At 50.4% G+C, this 18415-nt stretch overlaps 1 protein-coding gene across 5 annotated transcripts in view; it reads right to left on the bottom strand.

The window, feature by feature from the left end:
- Positions 1 to 9411: 9411 nt before the first annotated feature.
- The window catches only part of TRAK1 (trafficking kinesin protein 1), a 97897-nt gene continuing 88893 nt past the window's right edge, over positions 9412 to 18415 (bottom strand). For all 5 annotated transcript variants that reach the window (XM_065885848.1, XM_065885850.1, XM_065885852.1 and 2 more), the window contains 2 exons: positions 13463 to 13565; positions 9412 to 10210 (listed from right to left, as the gene is read on the bottom strand). In XM_065885848.1, the coding sequence (XP_065741920.1) occupies positions 9412 to 10210; positions 13463 to 13565 (902 nt within the window). The remainder of the gene's footprint in view (positions 10211 to 13462; positions 13566 to 18415) is intronic.

Here is an 18415-nt window from a genome sequence, read left to right as displayed (position 1 = left end):
GAATAGGCATTTCTGTAAAGAAGATATACAGGTTGCCAACAAACACATGAAAGGATGCTCAACATCACTAATCCTTAGAGAAACGCAAGTCAAAACTGCAATGAGGTATCACCTCACACTGGTCAGGATGGCCATCATCAAAAAATCTACAAACAGCAAGTGCTGGAGAGGGTATGGAGAAAAGGGAACCCTCTTGCACTGTTGGTTGGAATGTAAATTGATACAGCCACTATGGAGAACATTATGGAGCTTCCTTAAAAAACTGAAAATAGAACTACCATACGACCCAGCAATCCCACTACTGGGCATGTACGCTGAGAAAACCATAATTCAAAAAGACTCATGTACCACAATGTTCATTGCAGCTCTATTTACAATAGCCAGGACATGGAAGCAACCTAAGTGTCCATCGACAGGTGAATGGATAAAGAAGATGTGACACATATATACAATGGAATATTACTCAGCCATAAAAAGAAACGAAATTGAACTATGTGTACTGAGATGGATGGACCTAGAGTCTGTCATACAGAGTGAAGTAAGTCAGAAAGAGAAAAACAAATACCGTATGCTAACACATAAATATGGAATCTAAAAAAAAAGGTTCTGAAGAACCTAGGGCCAGGGCAGGAATAAAGATGCAGATGTAGAGATTGGACTTGAGGACACGGTGAGGGGGAGGGGTAAGCTGGGACGAAGTGAGAGAGTGGCATGGACATATATACACTACCAAATGTAAAATAGATAGCTAGTGGGAAGCAGCACATAGCACAGGGAGATCAGCTCGGTGCTTTGTGACCGCCTGGAGGGGTGGGATAGGGAGGGTGGGAGGGAGGGAGACGCAAGAGGGAAGAGATATGGGAACATATGTATATGTATAACTGATTCAATTTGTTATACAGCAGAAACTAACACACTATTGTAAAGCAATTATACTCCAATAAAGATGTTTAAAAAGAGGTGGTTGGTTACAAGCAAATCAGAAAAACAAAAAAACAAAACCAACCAATCAACCCTTCACCACTGAGGGCTGAGAAGTAGCACAGTACATGTTGTTAAAGTCCCAGAGCCTTGGCTGGCTGTTGACACCTGGCTAAGACCCTTGTACCCATCCCTGTGTAATCTGCTGGTCAGAACTCTGGCCTTGAGAGGGCAGCCTCAGTGGGGCCGAGAGAGTGGATATGAGCTGACGGGAGTAGAGGTACCTTCCTACACAGTTCCTGAGCCAAGCAACCGTTTCTGTGGTGGGTCAGCCACTCACACAGCCGAGCATGCAACGCAGTTTCTTCTCCAGTCACAGACTAATAGCCCAAAGGTGGTGAAGGCCACCGGTGGCTGGACGTCAGGTAACCAGGAGAGTCAGGGGTCACATGCTGTCACTGCTACTCTGGGCCTTAGTGTCACAGGTGACACATAGAAGCCCCTGGGGGGACCAAGGGTTTATATACTGGGGGGCTTGGGAGAACGACACATCTGTGGCTTTTCTCTTCTGAATAATGTCCGTAAACTTTAGCCTGCAGTTGGGAGTCTCTGCTACCGACGGCCCCCCAGTGCTGCAGCTGCCTGGCCCTAGAAAACCCTGCCGAATCCTGCCCTGCCCTCTGTCTTACCTCAGACTGGGGCTCTTCGAGAGCAGACCTGTTTTTCCTCGTAGTCAGGCACCCTGAGGCAGGGCTGTGTCTTCCCTCAGAATGTGGCCCCTCAGTAGCAGTGTTGTGTTTTCTGAGAGTGGTTTCCTGAGGCCGGGCTGTTTCTGTCATCAGACTAGGGCTCCCTGAAGTCATGGCTGTGTCTCCCCTCAGAGTATGGCCCCCTGAGGCAGGGCTAGAGCTCCTCTTTTTTCTTTCTGGTCATGCCCCTCATGGCTTGAGGGATCTTAGTTCCCTGACTAGGGATTGACCTCGGCCAGGGCCAGTGAAACAGTGAAAGCACCGCATCTCCTCCTCACTGTGTCTCCTCAAGGGCGGAGCTGTGTCTCCTCAAGGGCGGAGCTGTGTCTCCTCAAGGGCGGAGCTGTGTCTCCTCAAGGGCGGAGCTGTGTCTCCTCAAGGGTGGAGCTGTGTCTCCTCAAGGGCGGAGCTGTGTCTCCTCAGCCTGAGGCTCCTGGAGGCGGGGCTGTATCTTCCCTCAGACTGGGGCTTCATGAGAAAGAGCTGTGTCTCCCCTCAGACTCAGGGTTTCTGAAGCAGGGATCTCTCCCTCTTTGAGAGCAGGGCCGTGTTTCCTCACACTGTGGCTCCCTGAGTGTAGGGCAATGTTTCTTTCAGTTTCTGGCTCTCTGAGGAAGGGCTGTACCTCCCCTCAGAATGGGGCTCCCTAAAGTCGAGGCTGTTTTAATCCTCAGATTTGTTTGCGCTCCCTGAGGCAGCTCTGTGTCTCCTCTCAGATTCCAGCTCCCTGAAGGATCGCTGTATCCCCACCTCCTCACTGTGACTTCTCGAGGACGGGGCCGTCTCCCCCTTAGACTGGAGCTGCACGAGGCCAGGGCTGTGTTTCCCTCAGACTCGGGCTAAGGAAGGGCTGTATCTCCCTTCAGAATGGGGCTCTCTCAGCAGGGCTGTGTCACCTCTCAGACTGGAGCTCACTGAGGACAGGGCTGGGTCTCCCCTCACATCTGGGTTCCCTGACGGAGCTCTGTGTCTCCCCCTCACTGTGATCCTCAAGGATTGCAGGGCTGTGTTCCCTCATAGTGCGGCTTCCTGACTTAGGGAGGTGTTTCCCCTCAGAATGGAGCTCCCTGATTGCAAGCCTCTTCTTCCCCCTCAGCCTCCCACTCCCTGAGCCAGGGCTGTATCTCCCCCTCAGACTATGGCTCTTCGAGAGCAGCGCTGTGTGTCCTCATGGTGGGGCTCCCTGAGGAAGGGCTATATCTCTTCACAGAAGGCAGCTCCCTCAAGGCAAGGCTGTTTTTCCCCTTAGATTCGTACTCCCTGAGGCAGGGCTGTGTCTCATCTCAAAGTCGGGCTCCTTAAGGCAGGGCAGTGCCTCCCCTCAGAATGCGGCTTCCCCAGGTTCCCGTCTTGCTTGCTTTCTCTGAACAAATACTTCCTCCAACTCTGGATTCAATCATAAAGAATAAAGATTATTTTTAAAAGGAAGATGTATTAAAAGTGGGGTGGGTTAATTTCAAAAGATGGAAATACCGTAACATAGAATGTTGTTTTGTAAACTAGTTTAAAAAGGTGCTTTCGGGCTTCCCTGGTGGCGCAGTGGTTGAGAGTCCGCCTGCCAGTGCAGGGGACACGGGTTCGTGCCCCGGTCCGGGAAGATCCCACATGCCGCAGAGCTGCTGGGCCCGTGAGCCATGGCCGCTGGGCCTGCGCGTCCGGAGCCTGTGCTCCTCAATGGGAGAGGCCACAACAGTGAGAGGCCCGCGTACCACAAAAAAAATAAAAAAAAATAAAAAAAAAAAAAAAAAAAAAAAAAAAAAAAAAAAAAAAAAAAAAAAAAGGTGCTTTCGGGCTTCCCTGGTGGCGCAGTGGTTGAGAGTCCACCTGCCGATGCAGGGGGCATGGGTTCGTGACCTGGTCTGGGAAGATCCCACATGCCACGGAGCAGCTGGGCCCGTGAGCCGTGGCCGCTGAGCCTGCGTGTCCGGAGCCTGTGCTCCGCAACGGGAGAGGCCACAACAGTGAGAGACCCGCGTACCGCAAAAAAAAAAAAAAAAAAGTGCTTTCCTCTGTCTCCTGGGTGTGGCAAGAGGATATTCGAGGTGGTTTCCTCCCCATTCTACGCTCAGTTTTTTCACTAATGCCCCAAACCTGTGTGTATGTCATGCCCTTCGCTGTGAATGCCTGCCTTGGGTTCACCTGGTGAATGTAGACCAGGCCTCATGACTTTCCTCAGTGTCTCTACTAGGACAGCTGCCTGCCTTGAATTACTTTCCAGGGAAAAGCACACCCACCTGATTTTAGGATTGGATCATCAGGGCAGGTTCCTTCAGGTCTTCTGCTGTCTCCAAGTGCCCTCTACAGGCCAAAGAAAATAAATCCTCCCAGGATATGGTGTTTTCCAAATGTGCAAAACATTAATTTTTTTCTAAATTTGACTTAACCCCTATTATGATCTCCCAATCAATTCAGGTAATTCAGAATAACTTTCTACCTCCACCAACTTCTCCCCAGGAAGCGTCTAAGTTCTGTGCACCGGCTCTCATTCGAGCTTGGGGTAGGCACGTGTCCACTTTCTTTATCCTGTTGGAAAGCCCCCAGGCCATACCTGCCTCTGCTCTCAGGCAATGTTTGGAAGTGAGTCCCACATTTGCCTGGTGCTAGACACTTCGGGACCTCCTGCGGATCTTTCCATTGAGACCCACTTGCTGCCACTTCTACTCTCCCTGTGGTCACTGCCCTGTGATGGGGGTGAGGAGCTGCGCAGGGGTTCTGGAACATCTCCATTTTCTCAATCCCCCCAGGAAATGAGCTTGCCTGTCCTTGGATCCCCACACTCATCTGGGGCTTCCCCCGGACCCTGGACTTGGTTCAGGGACAGGGAAGGCGAAGGCTGCCGCAGCAGCTCCCTCCTTCCTGCATCAGCTTGGTGAACCTGTTTGGGCCCTGGGAGGCATGGAGTGGGGCATGGGGGAGGGGCAGTAAGCAGTAGAAGGAAAAACTGCTAGGTTTTCCATCCAGATCTTTTTGTCCTATACCAAAACAGATACTCAGCCTTTTCTTTCTTCGTAACTAAAAACCAAGACTTTGACATCTTTGTTTCCTGGTCCCATCAGCTGCCTCTTTGAGAACTTCCCTTTGGGCCATGGTGCCCTCTGGTCAAGCTCCCTGGGCAGGGGGCAGGGCTCAGATCTACAGAAGGAATTTCGTCATAGAACAGGGAGGGAAAAACCAAACCACCTCGAGCAACCCTCTGCCACAGTCACAAGACGGAAGAATGCATTCATTTTTGTATTTACAAAACATATAGTATGAGGGTGCTTCCCAGCTTTTGAGGGTTCCTTTTCTTGCACCTTCCTTTGAAAAAAATTCTTATTTGCTTTTGCAAGAAATATCTGAAGGTGACTTGCAGAGAGGCAGCTAGTCTCTGCTAGGAAATAGGACATGCTTTCACATAGAGTACAAGGACTGAATTCAGGAAATTTAATATTAATACAATATTTTAAAATATACTCCCAATATTCAAATTTCTCCGATCATCCCAATCTTTTCTTGTATAGCATCTTTTCCAATTTGGGATCATGAATTGCATCCCTTTATTCTGGAACAATTCCTCTTTCTTGCATGGCATTGATATTTTTCAAGGGAACAGGTACATGGTTTTATAAAATGTCCCTCAATTTGGGTTCGTCCATTTGTCAACTTCGTGATTCAGGTTTTGCATTTTTAGAACAGCAGCATAGAAGTGCTGTGTCCTTCCCAGGACATCACACATGAGTGGTACCTGATACCAGTTTGTCCCATTTGGGTAATGTTCAGTTTGATAACTTGTTTAAAGTGGTGCCCAACAGGTTTCTCCACTGCAAAGGTACCTCCCCAGCACTTCGAAAATTAATAAACATTCTATGGGAAGGTACCATGTATGTAAATATCCTGCTACCTAACAAATTCTTACCCAATAGTTTTAGCATCCACTGTTGTCTAAATGAGTTAGTTTTGCAAAATTGAGGTTTTTCTAACTCTATTGTCCCTTCTACTCAGCATTCTACTTAGAAGCATGCATTCCAGCCTCCTTTTCCCATCCCTCCACCCCTTGGAATGCCCTCCCCACTTGGCAAATCCTGCCCATCCTGGAAACCCAGATCCAGGGTCACCTTGTCTCAAAGCCTTCCCCGCCGCAGCCGGTAGATTAACCCACCCGCGCTCTCTCTCCACTTCAAGCAAGGTGGCTACAGCTACAGCTGCCTGGCCTCCCTGAGCCCGAAATAGGGAGACACTGGGGAGGGGAACCCACTCCTCCCACGGCAGGACTCCCACCCGAACTCCGCCTGATCTAGCACAGTGGTTCTCAGAGCCTAGTGAGCCCCAGGACCCCCTGCCGGGCTTGGTGAAACACTTACCTGGACCCTACCCCCTGGGATTCTGATGCACCACCCCAAAACCTCACTGGCTTAACAACAAAAGTTGGTTTCTCCTTCAGAGCGTATGTCAAATGCTAGAGGGCAGCGAGTCTGGTCCACACAGAGACCCAGGATCATGGTGGCTCTGCCAACTTGTGACGCCATCATTTCAACATGTGGCTTCAGAGCAAGAGAAGAGCATAGAAAATCATGCATGGACTTTTCTCTGCTCACAGCTCACTGGCCAGAACTAGTCCTGTGCCCTGCCCACTGCAAAGTGACTGGGAAACACGGGGATCAGGAGGGCCATTTGGTGACACTGGTTTCTCTGCCGTAACCATGCTCCCCTTCTCTACTGGCACACAGCCATGCAGACCTTCTCTCTGTTCCTCAAACACACCACATGCTTTCCTACCTTTGGGCCTTTGCACCAGCTGCTCTCTCTGCCTAGATGCCCGTGTGCCAGATGTCACATGGTTGGCTCAAATGCCACTTCCTTGGAGAGGCCTTTCCTGACGGCCCAAAGTAGCCACCCCATCTCTCACACCAGCCTATTTCAATTCTCTGTTGAAACAGCCCTTACTATGCCATGTTTGGGGTCATCTCTCTCCTATTAACAGACTGTACGCACACTCCATGAGAGAAACTGATCACTTATCACCATGTCCCATAGATGTTCAAAATATATCTCCCTCAGCGCATCAACCCTAAGGTGTATTACTATTCCCATTTTACAGGTTAAGAAAATGGAGGACCCAAACAGAAGTGGCTTGCCCAAGGTCACACCACTACCAAATGGTAGCACCTGATTGAAATCCATGCCGCCACCACCCACTACTGTTTGCTTGTGTGATTTCACTGCTCCCAAATATTAAGGTGGCAGAAAATTTTATTTTATCCTTTCGTTCTCCATATGGTGATCCTCCACTGTGCTTGGTTTTTAAGTCTCAACAAGTTCTATGGAGGGCAATTTGGCAACATCTATCTGGGAATTTCTCCTACAGATATGCTCATGTATGTGGAAAATTACATAGACGCGAGGCTTTTTCATTACAGTGGTGTGAGAGCAAACATTTGGAATTAACTTAAAGGTCCACGGGGGTGTGTATGCATTCACAGTGGGCACGTGCACGTGGTGGAGTAGTATGCAGCCCTGAAAAGTGAGAAAGAGCTTCAGGGTCTGATTGGAAGGTTATCTAAGGGAATGTATTACATTAAAAGAAAGGTGGGTTACAACAGAAGTATATGACTTTCGTTTCAGTTCCCCCAAGAGCTGAATACCTTCAAGTCTTGCATAGAGATGGTCTCCTCAATGAAAAGAACAAAATACAAATCAGAATAGCAGTGTGCTTTCCATCATTTGAACTTATTTTATTGGTACTCGCTAGCAAATAAAATTTAATTGTTGATTTTGGATGCATTACAACACACTTTTTGGTAGTGGGTACACAATGTTGATCATTTATTAACTATACTAAATACTGCAACCTCCGAATTGTTGACTTTTACACGGGTATTTCCTTTATGATGATGGGTGGCCCCTGTCTCTGAATACATAAAATGGTCCGTTCCATCCATGGTTTTCATATTCCTTTGTTATTCTACCTACGGCTTTAAAATACATTCAAATAAAAAGATATAAGTTCCTTGCAGTGAGTGCACACATACCACAGCGAGGAGAGTTGAAAACACAATTAACCAACACCCTCGTGTTCAGAGAATAAATAGTATGAAATCATGGGACCAAAGCTTGCTCCTGGGGACTTTCTCAAAGTATCTTCAGTGGACATAAGGTCACACTCACTCAATTGAAGGATACGTCTTTTGCCAAGGGTGGCGGGAGGAGGGTAATGGGGGGTGCAAATGACGATTTCATTTTCATATGGTGTTATCCTTCCATAAATGTCTGGAAGAAATGGCCACAGAGCACCGTGACGTGCAGTGCAGTCCTCAGATCAGAATAAATAAACGACCTGCTTGGATTGGAAAGCCGCAGGCGCACCGTGACCGAGCTGGAGAGGACAGAAGATGTTTGTTTAAAATACAGCACACACAAATAATAAATAAAAGTTTGAAACTTAGTCAGTGACGGCGATGGGACCAGACTCCCTGTCTGTTCATGGTTCTTCTCACAACACCTCTACCTTTTCCTAAGGATGAAAAGTGGCACAAGGACACAAAGGGCTTTTGGGGACCACTCTCTTCTGAAACAAGAGGGCAAAACGTGTTTTGAGGGCATCGAACGGCTGCAGAAGAAGACCACAGACGTGAAAGCATGCTCACCGGTCTAGGGTCCAGAACAAGGACCAGAACAAGAGGACCGCCAAAGCCTCCTTTCTCTGTGAACCAGTCTGGTGTTACCTTTGGCCGTGGTTCTTCTCTTTTACTGTTGACAAAATTTCATCCACCACCTTTCCCCAACCCCCTTTCCTTATGATCCTATTGGCAAAATCGCCTTGGTCTTAATTTGGTTGTGACACTGGGTCCCAGAAATAAGCTGCTATCTCATTAGCTGCTTGGTGTGTCTGAAACTTGTATTTTGGTGTCACAGAACGATAGAGAGAACATTCACTGCGACTTCCCATCTAGTACCATTACTTCCCTGCATATATTAAAAAAAAAAAAAAAGCAGAAAAATAAAACAAATCACACAGAACACACAGGGGCTGCCAAACGGGGCAGCAGGAGTGTAAATACATTCTCTTTCAGGTCAGACGTCTGGCCCGACGGTGGATTACAAAACACGGAGGGATGAATTCAGGCTGAAGGCATGACAAGAAAAAGTCACAGCTCAAGAAAAGAAGCGACCGTCCGTCGGGGCCGAGCAGTGAAGGTCTTGAAGAAGCTGGGACCCAAGAAAGAAAGAACAGCTCTCCCATCGTGAAAGCTACAGCAGCTGCACGTGGCAGCAGACAGAGGCCCCTTACGCTCTTACAGGGAGGGTGAGACGAGGTGCCCAGTGACACCAGGCGGCACAGCCACTGTGCTGTGTGACAGCTCAGGATGTGTGGCTCCGGCAGCCAGCCACAGCTTCACTGGTTTCCTATCCATGGGATAAGAACACACATGGGGGTTTCAACGCTTCTCAAAGGAAAGAAGGAGGAAAGACACCGGGCTGCCCCTGCCCCCGGCCAGCACGGGCCAAGTCCTCAAGAGAGCGATGTCGGTGCTGGGGTGCTTCCCGTGGGATTCGAAGGAAGGGCAGGGCAGATACAGGTCTCCAGGTCCTATGTACACATTTTACAGAGTCTCCACTCTGCCCCCATTAGGCACGAGGTTGATTTGTCTAGCTCAGGAGGGGATGGGCAGAGGAGAGCAGAGGAAGCGAGTGCAGTGAAGGGGGAGGGGAGGGAGGGGAGAGCAAGACTGGTTTCCTCTAGGGGAAGGGCCTTCTCCCAGCCTCACCGTAAGCTAGTTTGTTTGGGGAGTTTAGCACCCATCAAGATGCCCGAGGTGAGCGTCACGGGGGCTTTCATCTGCATGCTGGACCCCACCATGGTGGGGAAGCTGCGGTTCCGTCGGATGCCACTGTTGAGCTGGAGCCCGCCGATGGCACTGGTGACAGTGGGGCATCCGAGGGGCAGGCCCTCAGGTACCAGGCCTCCGGGGACAAGAGCCTGCGTGGGGCCCGGGGGCCCACAGAGGAGAGGTCCCTGGTCCTCAGTCAAGGTGGGGACGTGGGCTCGCCCCGAGTTCACCACTTTGGCCACACCAAACCTCCTAACTTTGTCCACGAGGTTAAGGTTGGAGACAGACACATCGGTCTGGCTTTCGCTGCTCCGGACAGCCTTCTTCTCCCTCACCTCCCTGAGGATGGAGCTGGCTGGCTTGGAAGCCAGGAAGTTGTCGTAGGGAGGGCTCGTGCACTTGAGCTCGAAGGAGGGTGGGGAAGACACGGGCGACTGCATAGGCGAGTTGGGCGGGGTAGAGGGGATCACGGCCATCCTGGGGGTGTAGGAGTGCAGGATAGAGCCCCGGCCGGCCCTGTCCCAGCTCTGGGGGTCGTAGACAGCCGCGGAAATGCCCCGCTCCTTCAGCAGCCACACCAGCCCCAGGGATGTGCTCATGGTGGTCGTGGACTCACGGACGTTAGTGAAGGATTCGGCCAGGCTCAGTCTCCGCGGAGTGCACGGCGTGGCCACCGGCGTGGACTTCAAGTGGCTGGTGCTGCCACAAGCTGGAGTCGGGGCCGAGTTAAGGCTGATTAAGAAAAGATGACAGGTCATTGATCAGAAAATGCCCACGAGCACCAAGGAAGCAGTCCGCGGCCAGCCGCCTGCAGGGGTACAGCGCAGGCCTAGGACATGCTAAGGGGACTCCCCCAGCCCAGGCTCCCCAGGTGCCTCTTTCCATGTCTGCTTTTCCTCTCACCAAAGGGGCCATGGATTCCCCGAAGTGGGGACGTGGTTTAAGTTAAGGAAGCTGCATGTGATTTCCCTCCTTCAGCCCTAGAGGGTGGGTACAACTGTCCCCTTTGCAGGTGAGGGAACTGAGGCTCAGCTTGGGTGACTTACTCAACGTCACACTCACCTACTCAGTGGAAGACCCTGGATTTAAACACAAGTCTGAGTGACCCCAAAGATAGGGGAGGAAGGCCTTCAGCAGAGAGGCTTTCTGTCCCTACCAAATTTACTCAGATTCCCGCCCTCCTTCCCAGTAGCCGCTTCCCCAAGGCAAGACGTTAACCAGGGCTACGGGATATGAGAGTTTATCCTGGGAATGGCCGAAGCAGGTGGGACATCTCGGTGGAGGACCCTAGGGTGATGGGGAGACTGAGGCTGAAGGTGCCCATCAACTCAGCAGCAGACCCGGGCCTCCTGACTCCCACCACAGTGTTCTTTCCTCTGCACCCTGCTGCCCTCTAGTCCTTCCCCCGTGGTTGCCCAAGTCCACCTTGATGAGTGGAGTTATTGGGACAGAGGGAGCCACGTCACGTATTATCAGATCTTCATCTATGGTACCACCTAGAAAAAGGCCCACTGGGTGTATGAAACCTGGTTACTAAAGGAAAAGTGGAAAGATTCCTTCGTCTACTCATGTCATGCTGACTGAGGACCCACTATGTTCCAAAAGCTGGTATCCAGCAGTGAGGGAGTTAGGGCAGAAGGTATAACAGAGGGGCAGCAGCGGGGAATGCACTGCTGTCTGCCTGAAAACCAGGAGAGACCCACTTTTAACAACTGCTTCAGGGATGGAGTGAGGCCACCCAGGCACAGAGGCCCTGAGCTGCTGCTGGATGAGCAACTGGGCGGCACAGAAAACACACCCCCCGACGGTCTCATGAGATCTGCCCTGGCACCTGCCTAAGGACGCAGCAGGGGCTGCAGGTGCCCCTGGGAACAGGCAGCTGGGTGCCACGGGAGCCGGGGGATAGAGCCCTCTCTCCCCAGCCTGACAGGGGACAGGCCACATACCTTGGACAAAGCACCAACTTAGGGAAAGGGGAGGAAGGGGATGGGCTCTGGAGCAGGTCCTTGGAATGAGTGGAGCAGGGTCCCCCCTGCAGGAGGGGCAGGTCAAGGGCAAGTACAAGCAGAGGCATCACTTGTCTGCACATTCAGGAGACCTCACCACTGGCCAGTCTGCACAGGGTGAGGAACCCAGAACAGGCCTGTCTCACGCAAGCTCGGGACTGGGGATGCTGGTGGGTCGGGAGTACTCAGAGGAACATGGGATTAGAAACCACAGCAGATTCCTCAGGTTAAAAGGTGGATTCTTCAAAAGGCACAGGTGGGGCTTCCCTGTTGGTGCAGTGGTTGCGAGTCTGCCTGCCGATGCAGGGGACGCAGGTTCGTGCCCCGGTCCGGGAAGATCCCACATGCTGCGGGGCGGCTGGGCCCGTGAGCCATGGCCGCTGAGCCTGCGCATCTGGAGCCTGTGCTCCGCAACGGGAGAGGCCACGACAGTGAGAGGCCCGCGTACCGCAAAAAAAAAAAAAAAAAAAAAAGGCACAGGTGGAATTCTACAAAATTGATCTACAAGCAATAGAGGGCCCCCCAAAAATCTGGACTTAAAATCTTGTTCACAGAGCCATTCCTAGGGAGATTCTCTATTTTGTTTCAAGCGGCAGTTCTTTCAAACTCAGGTAAAAAGCCTTTTCTTACTACTGACTTCTCAGGCTTTTTCATCCCTGACGAGGCCAGAAGGACTTAGAGAAGAAGGCAGGAGTGTGGTGCCGGGTCCTATGGCTACAGTCAGAAGGGCACCAGGATGCCAGCCTCTCCCAGGGCGAAGCTCTGTCCAGTGGTTTTAAACATGATCTCTTCAAACATAAAGCTGAGGGATAGGGAAGCCGGGTTCTCCAGAGGCAGGAAGGGAGACGGAGAGACAAGCTAAAATTTAGAGGTCCCCTTCCAGTGAGAACCTCGGTTAGACCTGTATTAGTGCTGGCACTCGGAGTGACTGGGGCATTTAGACAGGTTAGAGGTATCCGCTGTCAAGGCCGAGTTAGCCAGGCACAATCAGAGACACATCCACGCCTACATCGTGGGTTAGTGGCGGCCACGCGTGCACACACAGCTCCTTCATGGGGCCCTGCTGGTGGTGTTCTCACCCCCTGCCTTGCCCGCGGGCTCACTCTCTGCCCTACATCTGCTCTCAGCTCAACGGGGCCTGGGGCTGCTTCGTCGTCCTCCTCACATGACCTGCGGAGAATTATTCATCATTGAAGGTGCTCCTTGGGGCAGCTGCTCCCTCCAAACTGGCCCTGCTCGCCTCTCTCCCGTAAGTTACCTTCCACTCACCCTGCCACCTCGTACCACAGAGAAATCAGCTGATGGGGTCACGCTACCACGTTGGGGGAGACCATTTTCCCTTTTACTGGAAGCTCTGAAATCCAGCCAAGCAGACCGCCCCCCCTACCCCCCGCCCAGGCCATACAAGTCCTCTGTCCCATGGTACCAACTCTTATCACTTCTTGGAGGTGCCCAAGGGAAATGGACCACGCTGGACATGTGGTTCCATTCAAGTTTTATCATTTCGGTCATTACAGGGTGGCTGTGATGCATGGCCCCTGGGGCCATCGCCAGAGGCATAAGTGCTACCACAGGGCTCAGTAACTCCATTCTGTGAAAGAACACGTTCTACTGACAAACTTCGGGGCAAAATGCCAACAGACTTGGACTTGGGGGCTGTGGTAGTGCCCTAAACTTCAGCTGGTTGAGAAGGGACGTAAGAATCTTCCACGGCCAATAAAAGAGCAACTAAAAGTGGGTCCAGGTCTCTCTATCTGTGCTGGATCTGAATCAATAGGGGTCTTGATTCAAAAAGAAAGAAAGAAAGCAAAAAAAGATGGGACTCAGAACAGGTGACTGCAGTGCTTGGGAGATGCTTCCACTGGCTAGGGGTAGATTTGAATGAGCCTCTCTGCTTTGGCTTTCCTCAACGTTAAGTCTCACAGGGAGTGTCTCAACCTCACCCCACCCTGCCCACCCCCCCGGCCGGGTCCCTTACCTTGGTGTGACCCGCGTGAGCTCGTCTGAAGGGTGCAGGATGCGACAGGTGGTGAAGGTGAAGGTGGAGTTTGTCTGTGACATGCACTTCCCAGGGTGGTGGGCTAAATCGGGGGGGGGGGGGTGGGCGGGGAAGGGAAGAACAAAATATAGTCCTTGCATCCAAGTACACCCATGAGAAAAGTCAAAATCCCGCATGGCCCTGGACAGATGCAAGAAGCGATGGGCTACCTTGTGAACTGGATCTGGGCGAGGAAGGTGAAACGCGAATGTTCTGGATCGAAGGTGGTCCCTCAAAAATAACCACACTTTTGAGCACTGGTGTGCAGAGCATCGAATTACAGCTTCCAACCCAGTCCAGACAGGGTTTCCCATCAGCGTTCTTTGGCCAGTAGTGGATCCAGTTTGAAGGGCTAATGGGCCCTTGGGGGTAAATTTGGGTTCCCTCCTCAGAGGTCCAAATCGGCTTCCTTCTTTTGTTGCTTTACTTTTCTTTTCAGTGGCAAATAGGTGCTAAACTCTGCCAAGGGGAGGGGAGAGGTGCAGGGCAGGGAGAGGTACTTGCGCCTGGGAACAGGGCAAGGCTCACGGGCTCCCTTTTCTGTTTACACAAAAAGGGGCTTGAGGAAGCTGGCTCCACTACTGTCTAACTGTGGTCGACAGGGAGGGAGATGGGGCCTCAGCTGCCTCAGCAACAACGTGGCAGGAGTCCCAGGGCCTGGGTTCTCCGCGGGGCTGAAGTGCCAGGACCTGGGCTGGGCTGACACACAGCGGTGCGAGCAGCACCAGTCCCCCTGGGCTGCTTTCTTGCCATCTCTAGGATGTCTGGTTTCTGACGAAAATGAGACAGAACGAGTCGTCCTCAACTTATTTCCTCTGAAAGCTCGAAAGAGTTGTTAAGGCAGCTGAAAGACTAAGATCTGGAGCAAAGTAAATCACAGAAGCGTTAGGACCATGCACCAGAAAGCCGGCAGGGGATAAGTAGGAATAGAGTCTACAGGAGACATCATGATTGCAGAGGTCATCCTCATTCATAACTCAAATGTAAAAAAAGAAGAGAAAAAAAAAGGAAAAATGATGCTGCTCCCAATAGCATGCAAGGTGAGGTCTGGGTCAGCCCCCCTCCCCACCCACTCCACCCCTGCAGCCTCTCAGCCCCCAGAGACCTCCTTGGGAGACAACGGATTAGGATATTGGAGGCCGTGAGCACGCTGAAGATTCGAAAGGCTGGAACTAGAATCTTCTAGCTCTTTATGGCAAGTTTTCTCTTGGATTTGACAAAAAGGAAAAGGAAAACAAACCAGAAGAGATCGGTGCCCCGAACCTACAGATCCACACATGGGTGACTGTATCTTAAAACAAAAAGAAAAGAAAAAACTAGAACCCAGATGAAACAAACAAACAAAAACATATTGGAGACACGCAAATTGAAGGCAGGCAGGACACAGCCAAGGCACAAAAATGGTGGCGGTGACTCAGGAGCTACGCAAGGCTGGTTTCCCCTGATTATTGTGGTCCAATCCATGTCTTTGTGTCAAGGAAGGTTCCCGTGGCCCATGGCATGGCAGCCAGCACCACGGCCACAAGAGCAAACTCTCAGCCACTGGGAGCTCCAGGCAAAGCAGGAGGGGGGTGGAAAACACACGTAAAAATAGCCTTTATGCATCTTTGTTTCTCAAGCAAAAAAGTAATGGTTTAGGAACTCAGATAATTGAGAAATGACTGCAAACAATACAAAAATGTTAGAAGCTATGAAGGAAAGGCAACCAACCAATCACGATTCTCTGATTGCAATAAGGTCTAGAAGCAAAAGCAACAAAAAACCTGAGAAAAGCATTCCAAATAACAGGCGTGAGGGGTTATTTGGGAGGGAGGAAAGAAAAGTGCAGTAAGTAGAAGTAATTAAGACAGAACAGTTGAAAGAGAGAGAACATTTTTTAAAAAAATCAAACAAAAGCAAGGCTTGATTTAAACTTAGAAGTGTACCCCATTTAAATAAATACATGGCCAGAATATCAAATCAAAAGGTCACACATGTTCACTTTCTCCACCCCATTACATATCGGATCTTCAATCGCAACAGTTAGTGTGAGATGGACATTTTAGAGAGACAGTTGCATCAGCAGAAGCAAAACCCATCTTATTGCAAATGGGTTTTGGGAATAGGAAAAGGCTGCTAAAATTCAGAGGTCATCATTCCCCAGAAGCGATGGACAGCTTTAGAAGACCAAGGAAAATCAACAACAAGGATCAAAAGTGCCAAAGCCAGAGGTTCGGCCCCTCCGCAATACCACTGGGACGCCTGGACCGGCCAGCTCTCCGAGTCACCACTGCCCACCGGGCCGCTGCAGCATCTCCCTTCCTTGGGACACAACACAGAGACAGTGAGTCACCCGAGGCTCCTTGAGCTGCTGGGGGCTGATTCCTACAGTTCTGTGAACAGTAGAGAGCAAATTCCCAAAGCAAGAGGCACTGACAGAGTCCTCTAGGCAGGGAGCAGGGGCTCAGTGGGAGCACTCACTACTGCAGTCACCGCTGCACCCCAAAGCCCTGCCTTAGGTGCTGTGGGTAAACCGCATGCTGCTTGCTCGGGGCCTCCAAGGACAGGGGTTTTGGATTTAATGTTCTGACTTCCTACTTAAATCCTCATTCCTTTTCTCGGTCTGACTGGAGGACTGCAGTGTTGTGAGCCAAAAGTATCAACACTGTCAAGTACTTTCATCAAATATTGTATTTGGGAATGAACTTGCACTTCCCCCCCTCAAAAGACCCTAACCTTTATTATTTTTCTTTGTTCCTCCGGCCATGGGCTCTGAAACTGGTACAAAATCCTCATCTGTCAAAGAGAACCTTTAAACTTAATTAATCCTTGATTATTCAAGACCATCTACGTTGGTGAACTACATACAGGTAGCTACCGTGCAGATTTTTCGTTCTTTAAAATGTGCCACCTGCAAGCACACACCCTTCAGCCGAGGTGGGGTCTCAGAGGGCTGTATAAGGAGGACAGTGCCCCTGCCCACTTGCACTCTGACCGACCCCGGTGGGCTTTCTGCCCAGAGCAGGTGCACTTGGTAAATGGCTCTGGACTGGCTGTGCTCCTCTGGGGGCACATGGTGCCTGGTACTGAATGGGAAATTGGGTGCTTGGGATCTTGCCGCCGCAGCCAGTCGTGAGGGAGCCCTGGCCCAGCCCTGAGTCTCCAGTGAGTTGGGGCTTCCTTCTTGGATGCCCTGAAGACCACGCTGGGGATTATCTGCAAGTGTGCTACCCAGACCAGGTTGACTGCTGCTTGGTGGAAGGCTCGGGTCTCCAGGGAAGATGGGCAGGAAAGCCCAGTGCTCTCCTCGCAGCCCAGGGATCCAATGGTGAGAAGAGGAAAGAAACACGGATACAGTTCGGTATACTGGCAGGGACCTGCAGGGTGACTGGGCTTTGCAGCCTGGCCGTCCACGTGATGAGATCTGTTCACACGCGCTCATGCATGTCGGTCAATTGGAACGATGCTTTCCTTCCCCCACCCACAGGGAAGGCCAGGCTGGGAATGTGCCGGGAGACCAGAAACTTCTCTCTCTAAAGGCCATCATAGCATCGTCCTTAAAAGAACCCTCCCGGGAGCCCACACAGCTGTCAGGGTGCAGCTGCCCCTACTGAAACTCTATGGGGAGCTGGGACCTACACACACACGGCTTCCAAGGGGATCTCTGAGGACAGAGGAATGCTGGCCATGCTACACATGCAAGCTATTTTTTGGCTTACAGAAGTAACTTATTAAAATATTTTCTTTAAAATGACAAAGCCATCCCAAAATCTTGGAAAAAGGGGCTTTATCTTTGTGACATACTGAGAGCCTTCCAGATTCTTTTCCCACTCTTCATGGGAAGTGGCCAACTTGTGTAAAATAAACAAAATGGCTTGACATTTTCCCCCTTTTCTTGATTTGAACATGTCGTGTGAAGCTACCATCACACGACTCGGATCTGCTCTGCCATTTCTATAAACTCATTCACACACACACACACACACACACACACACACGCACACACACGCGCGCACACACACACACACACACACACGCACACACACACTCCCCCCCACCTCCTTTAATTCTAGTAGCTGCCACCACATCAACAGTGGCATCCACCGGCCGCCCTTTTCTGTCCAAGAAAAAACAAACCTATTGAAAGTAAAAGCATTGTCCATCCAGCTTAAAGCCATGGCTTGAAAGCCCTGCAAACGTCACTACTTTATTTTTTTTTCATCTTTTTACCAGCTTCTAATGACTTTGTTGTTTTTTGCTAAAGGAGTAACCACAGTGGAGGTGGGATGCGTATCTTTGCCTGTCAGCTACATGCCCCCTTTTATTTTTAATTTTTTTAAGCAATGTTTTAGAATTCTTCCTAAAAAACTAAACTCTCAGGGCATAGCAAAATGCTCTAAAGACTTTTTCTATCACTTCTTTATATAACTCTGCGTATAAATTTTTCTGGAAAAAAAAGTTCTATGATGAGTCCATGTGGGAAAAACTCCATAAAACCTTTGTTTGCCGTGTGCTTCATCATTTACATAAATGCTGTTTGGGATTAATGTGGCTTTAACAAGTGTTTTTCTCTGGGGGGGTAGGGAATCAAGGGCAGTTTCAGATACAGCAGTACAGCTTCTTTTCTTTTTTAAAAAATAAAAGTGATATTAAACTACACAGTATTACAAGATGACATTTTTAAGCCCTTAGTTCCAGGCTTAACATGGGCCTGTGACTCTTTTTCTCTGCTTCTTAAGCATTTCTTTTATACAGCCCCTGTCTGGTCCTGCAGCTCTAGGGACCCCTGAGTCCCCAATGCAGACATCCAGCCCATAGGCACTGGGGAGGTTTCTAGCACAGAGATTGCGAACCACATCACAAGATCTCTTCCTGGTTTCTGTACAACTTGTGTTTCCTGCAAAATTTTTAAAA

The sequence above is a fragment of the Phocoena phocoena genome, chromosome 10, assembly GCF_963924675.1.
Source record: "Phocoena phocoena chromosome 10, mPhoPho1.1, whole genome shotgun sequence".
NCBI lineage: Eukaryota > Metazoa > Chordata > Mammalia > Artiodactyla > Phocoenidae > Phocoena > Phocoena phocoena.
This window is presented reverse-complemented; position numbering and strand designations above follow the sequence as displayed.